Source organism: Echinops telfairi, unplaced genomic scaffold, assembly GCF_000313985.2.
Source record: "Echinops telfairi isolate 266 unplaced genomic scaffold, ASM31398v2 ScPeMD7_9;HRSCAF=40, whole genome shotgun sequence".
NCBI classification, from domain to species: Eukaryota; Metazoa; Chordata; class Mammalia; order Afrosoricida; family Tenrecidae; genus Echinops; species Echinops telfairi.
Window position 1 is genome coordinate 33,016,608 of NW_022103906.1, and position 6,737 is coordinate 33,023,344.

At 40.3% G+C, this 6,737-nt stretch overlaps 1 protein-coding gene across 1 annotated transcript in view; it reads right to left on the reverse strand.

Moving 5' to 3' along the window:
- The window catches only part of LOC101650446 (disintegrin and metalloproteinase domain-containing protein 18), a 111,401-nt gene that overhangs the window by 95,997 nt on the left and 8,667 nt on the right, over positions 1 to 6,737 (reverse strand). Inside the window, exon 4 of the mRNA XM_045286861.1 lies at positions 1,141 to 1,219. Coding sequence (XP_045142796.1) covers positions 1,141 to 1,219 — 79 coding nt within the window. The remainder of the gene's footprint in view (positions 1 to 1,140; positions 1,220 to 6,737) is intronic.

Sequence of the window (6,737 nt, forward strand, 5' to 3'; positions counted from 1 at the left end):
CAATCGATTCAGGAAGGTGTGCATCCTGGAATGCCAATTTAAAAGAACAATGTGTTCTTGCAATGAGTAAGTGCTTCAGTGGAGGCCCAATGTCCATCTCATACAGAATTTTTAACACAGATTTTCAGAAAAAAGGGATTTTTTTCACAACTTTACTGTATCATCTAAGAGCTTGAAAAAATTATTTAAATCTTGGTTACATCTATGCTAATGTCATTTCTATGTACAAACACACCAAAACCCATTGCCATCAAAATTATTTTGACTCATGGTGATCCTATAGGACAGAGTAGAATTTCTCCTTAGGGTTTCTGAGTCTGTAAATCTTTATAGAAGCAGACATCTTCATCTTTCTCCTACAGAACATCTGGTGGGTTTAAACCACTGGAAAAGTTTAATGCACTGCAATAACAGTGTTATTTCTATGTATAGCAATGAACCTATAAAGGGGCTAGAGTAATTTGGATGAAAATATTTGTATTCATGTCCTACACTGACTGCTGTCTCATTTCATCCACTTTTCTGCAGTCTGTCCCCCTGGGATGGGAGCCATACATCAATCATTTTTATCAATTCCCCCTTGTTCCCCCCACCCTTACCTTTCTAGTATCACTGCTCCCCTAATTGGTACTGAGTGGTTTATCTGTTCTGGATTCACTGTGTTGCGAGCTCTTATCTATACCAGTGTACATGCTCTGATCTAGCCAGATTTGTAAGATAGAATTGGAGTCATGGTAGTGGGGGAAGGAAGCATTAAAGAACTAGAGGAAGGTTGTGTGCTTCATCACACCCTGACTGACTCTTCTCTTCCTTGTGGCCATAAAAAAAAAGAATAATTTCTAAATTATCAAGGGGGCATGGGGGAGGGAGGGAGAGGGAAAAAATGAGGAGCTGATGCCAGGGGCTTAGGAAGAAAATGTTTTGAAAAAGATGATGACAACATATGTACAGATGTATTTGACAAAATGGATATATGTATGGATTGTGATAAGAGCTGTAAGAGCCCCCAGTAAAGCAAAATTAAAATAATATATATATATGTATTCAAGGGTCAACATGGAACAAATATATGCTAATGCTAGTGATACATTCTTTTCCATAGAGAATATGAGAATAAAATCGATGGTATCAGGGTCTTACCTTTAAATATGAAGATTCAGAATGCAAAAAGCCACTTTCATTATATGTATAAATCAAAAAATTCTGGGATAAGAATGAGCTAAGAAAAACAAACATAAAAAGTTTGAGTTGTGAATTCAATATGATGTAAACATTAAAAATTATATTTATATATGTATATATGACTGGAGAATATGGCTGCCAGATAAACAGCACAGGTAGATCTCCTTTGCACAGTGGTTCTCAACCATCCTAATACCACAACCCTTTAATACAGTTCCTCACCTGTGGTGACCCCTCTACCATAAAATTATTTTTGTTGCTACTTCATAAGTATAATTTTGCTACTGTTATGAATTGGGCAACCCCTGTGATAGGGTCATTCAACCTCAAAGGGGTTGAATGAACCACTGCCTTAGCACCTTAGCACCTTAGCAACTACCACCAAGGACAGAAGTCTCACCAATGAGAGAAATCCTTCACTCCTTGGAAGCCAGAAAATCTACTTAAAAGCTAAGTACACCAAAGTTTGTTTTAAGTTGAAGATTAGGTATGCCTGCTGATTTTTACTGACTCCCTTCCACCAGTGACCTGTGGCCTGAGTCATTGTGTGCAATACTCAACAACCCCTGTACAAGTCAATGCTTCCCTGTCCCCATTTCAAGCAACCTCTTGCTTCCCAGGCCCCTGGGGGCCCAGCGTGAACAACAGACTGAATGGGCAGGTGAGTGAAGCTGTTCTTACTGCCCAGGCAATGCTTCTACCCATCGAAAAGAAAGTGCTTTAGACCACTCCCTCAGCTGTGGAGCTTAGAGTTAGCAGCCCAGCCTGGAACCAGCACAAGGCTCCAAAGCTCCAAGATAAGGTGAAGGACTTCATAGAGGTAAATTCCACTGAGCGCCCCTGAGTGCCGGGGCATTTGCATTTGAAATACTGCACAAATATAACTGCTGGGATACTGAACAACGACAACAAAAATCTGACTTGGGTTTTTGAATTTTGAGCAAGAACTTTGCTGTGGTTTAGCTTAGGAGAGGAAAAATCTGTGTCCATCATTACCCTCCTCAAGGACTGAAAGTTCAAGGGAGCCCGTGGGAAAACTGGGATGCTCGCTAGGTGATCACCTGGATTTACTTGTTGAACGTAAGTGGGGGAAACATAGCAACAGTTGAACGATAGGGTTGAATCCACTCACTGATAGCTATGGACCTGGTTCACAGGGATTGGATGAATGGATGAGAGCAGGCCGGTTGGCCTGAAGTTTAAGAATTGTGTGGAACCTGAGCTTACGGCATGATGAACTTGAGAGGGCAAGGGTGATTGAAAATTTATGAAGTGGTCTGAAGCAGGGGGCGTCCGGCTAGTGGGGAACTCGCGATGCAACAATTGTGCTACCTTGGAATAACTATGACAGAGTTGATATGACCTCAACTAGATGAAGAAAAAGATGTTTGACCCTCTGAGCTTGAGCACATTGCTTGCTGATTTCATGGAAAGCTGTGTATATTTAATATTTTATATTCAATATAAAATGCACAAAAATGAACTCAATATGGATTAAAGACCTGTCTATCAGTGCCATACTGCTATACTGGAAGCTTTATCTCAGGTCTTTTAAATGCCTGCCAGCTCACCCTAGGTGAACAGGCTTCAGTGGAGCTTCCAGACTATGAGTAGACTAAGAATAGAAGAATAACTTGGTTCCCCATTTCAGAGGAAGGAGCCATTGAAAGTCTTATGTGTAGCTTTGAAACATGGTCAGGGACTGAAAGCCTAATGAATGAAAGCAGAACATCCCTAGAGATCTTGTGGGAGGCCTGGCCCTTGGATCGGAGGGCATGCAGACTTAGATGTGGAGGAGCTGGCTTCTCAGAGTAGAATCCACGATGATGGCTGAATCAGTTAAAGCCTGTGGAAGTGCAGACATTGGGACCTTCGGTTAGTGAGAGGACAGGACTCAAGATAAAGAAAAACAACTGCAAAAACCTGCTAATGATTGGAATTTGAAGTGCAAAGTATGAATCTAGGAAAATTAGAAGTCACAAAAATGAAAGAGAAAGCATGCAGACAGATATCCTAGGCATTAGTGAGCTAAGATGGGCTGATACTAGCCATTTTGAATCAGAAATCAAAAGCCTTGTGAAAAAGTGAACACAAGGCATATTTAAACCAAAGATGTATGAATGGATTCTGAGTTCACACTTAATCATAGCTGTAATCTAAGAACAATTATTTCTTATGACATGGCTCTACTGGATACTTCCCCTCGGGAAGAAATGAGTAACGATAAGGTTGGTAGAGCAAAGTGTGATGAAGAAATCACATGGTGCCCGGCTATCTGGAACAACCTTAAAGACTTGTGTTGGGGCCATCTAAATTAGATGTTAGTTACGGCCACATGGAAGAAGTACAGCGTTTGTGTAACACAAGGATTGTAAATGATAAAATCTAAGACCAGAGGAGGGAATGTTATTACAGTTTAAATTCTAAGCATCCAGTTTTCTGAAGGCAAATGATGACATTAAAAGCCTAAAATCCATTGCATGGACCCCACGTGGCTTATGCCTCTCGTGAATCTCCTCTGCCCATAGACCTAGAAAGTGAATAGCTTTGCTATTAGGCTGTATGTATTGGAATTTAGATTTTTACAGATGTATTTCTGTTAAAATATAACACCTTGTCATTCAATCTCCTATTGACCTAGTTCTAATTTTCAATGGTTTCGGTATTCTTTTCAATTGAAGTTTTTATCGCTTACTTTGTTATTGTTGGGTTTGGTGGGGAAGTCTTTTTGATACTTTTTCCTTTATTTGAAATTCAGGATAGTTAAATCTACAGAGACCTATTCCATGCAGCGGAATTCAACGAAAATGAAAAGTTCCTGGGCCAGGAATGTGTTCTGTGTATGCAAGAAACAACTAGGGCCAGTGCAGCTGGAGTGAAGTGATTAAGAGTAGTGCAACTCTTTACATCCCAGTTGCTAGTTGGAAGGTTGGTTGTTAGATTAAACTAGAAGCTCCTTGGAAGCAAGGCCTAACTACCCACTTGTGAGTTTGAAAAAGAAAAAAGAAGAAGCAACGGAACTTTATGAAGCATAGTTCCCTGGCACAAATGGGCTTATCATGAGTCAGCATAACGTATACAGTAAGTAAATTTTAGTTTTAATAAAAGATAAAGCCATTACAAGGTTTTGAAAAATAAATTACAGGATTGGACCGATATAATAGTATCTAATGGAACACTGTGTTGAGAATAATATGTAGGAATAAATTAGAAAAAACAAGAGAGATGGCTTAGAAAGCTATTCAGTCATTAAGATAAGAAGTGATGGTAGGTTGGTCTACAGCAGTGGTTCTCAACCTGTGAGTGGCAACCCCTTCGGGGGTCCAATGACCCTTTCACAGGGGTGTCCTAAAACCATCAGAAAACACTTATTTCTGATGGTCTTAGGAACCGAGACACCACTCCTCTATCCGTCTCCAGGCGGGTCCACTCACATGTAGATATATCCACATAGGAGTACCAGGGGTGAAGACTCTTACCCATGCTACACCATGCCTCAAGACAAAATTTCATTTCTTTGTCATTAGAAATAAATATTTCACAATATATAATGACATTGTTTTTGTAATTAATCACTATGTTTAAATTCTGTTCAATTTGTAATAATGAAAATACATCCTGCATATCAGATAGTTACATGATGATTCATAACAGTAGCAAAATGACAGTTATGAAGTAGCAATAAAAATCATTTTATAGTTGGGGGTCACCACAACATGAGGAACTGTATGAAAGGGTTGCGGCATGAGGAAGGTGGAGAAGCACTGGTCTAGAGGAATAATAATGCTGGAGATGCGCATTTTAGTGTACTCAAAAACAGAATATTTTATGATACAAGATCAATAAGATAACTAGGTCATGAATGTAGTTAGAAAAATCAGAAAGACACTCTGAATGTCAAAGATTAGAGAGATTAAAAGGAGTTAATAAAGAAGACTGAGAAGAAGAAACCCAATGATAACTGCTGAAATATGTGAGACATTAATTAATAAAAAAATTTGAAACAGAAATAGATTCTTGACTGGGGATCTGGGTGGAAATAGATTGAGTGTAAATTGGACTGAGGTCCCACCAAGCCCCAAGGATGATATCCCTGCTCAGAGCAGCCAATGCAGAGAGAGGACCATAGGGCTGGCCCTGCCATGAGACAAGACATCCTTCACTGACCCATAGTGCTAAGGGGGCAGCAATGGAAACACGATGCATGAATTGTGCTTGATCTGACCCTACCATACCAGGGTGAATCAGTAAGCGCATGCGACAGAGCAGCAAGGGGAGCAAGGCAATGAAATCCCAAGGGAATACCAAAATTAGACTTTGTGGCCAGGGTGTGGCACTCCATCAGACTCAACCAGAAAACACTCCTAAAGGTCAACAAACAGACCTTGAACTATTTTACAGGCTTTTCTCTTTTTTGTCATTGGTTTGTTGCTGTTGTTGTTTTCTTTTCTTTGGTTGCTTTATTTTGCTCTGTCTTGTCTTTTGTGCATATTATTATCTCTGCAGGTTTATCTAGATAAGATAGATGGGATAAGCAATCTGGAGGAGAAAACAACTGGACCGATGGTTCTGGTGGGACATGGGAGAGGGGGGGGGTGGTGAGGAAGTGGGTGTTAACAAACCCAGGGACAAAGGAACAACAAATGATCCAAAATGGATGGCAAGGAGGGTGTAAGAAGCCTGGTAATGCTTGATCAAGGGCAATGTAACCGAGAGAAATTACTGAAACCCCAAACAAAATGAAGGCTGAGCAAGATAGTGGGACAAGAGGAAAGTAAAAGGAAATAGAGGAAAGAAATAGGAGGCAAAGGGCATTTACAGAGGTCTAAATACAGGCATGTACATATGTAAATATATCTATATATGATGATGAGGACATATATCTATGTGCATATATTTATAGGTTTAGTATTAAGGTAGCAGATGGACATTGGGCCTCTACTCAAGTACTCCATCAATGCAAGAACACATTCTTTGTTCTATTAAATTGGCATTCCATGATGCTCACCTTCCAGGTACGATCGGTGAAGACAAAGTGGGTACATAAGTAAATGTGGTGAAGAAAACTGATGGTGCCCGGCTATCAAAAGATACAGCATCTGGGGTCTTAAAGACTGGAAAATAAACAAGCGGCCATCTAGCTCAGAAGCAACAAAGCACACATGGAAGAAGCACACCAGCCTGTGTGATCACAAGGTGTAGAATGAGATCAGGTATCAGGCATCAAAGAACAAAAAATCTTATCATTGTGAATGAGGGGAACTGCGGAGATGAGACCCAAAGCCCATCTGTAGGCAACTGGACATCGCCTTACAGAAAGGTCTCAGAGAGGAGATGAGCCAGTCAGCATGCAGTGTAGCAACAATGAAACATACAACTTTCCTCTAGTTCTTTAATGCTTCTCCCTCCTCCCCCACTATCATGATCCCAATTCTACCTTACAAATATGACTAGACCAGAGCATGTACACTGGTACTTATAAGAACTGGAAACACAGGGAATCCAGGACAGATAAACCCCTCAGAACCAATAATGAGAGTAGCAATATCAGGAGG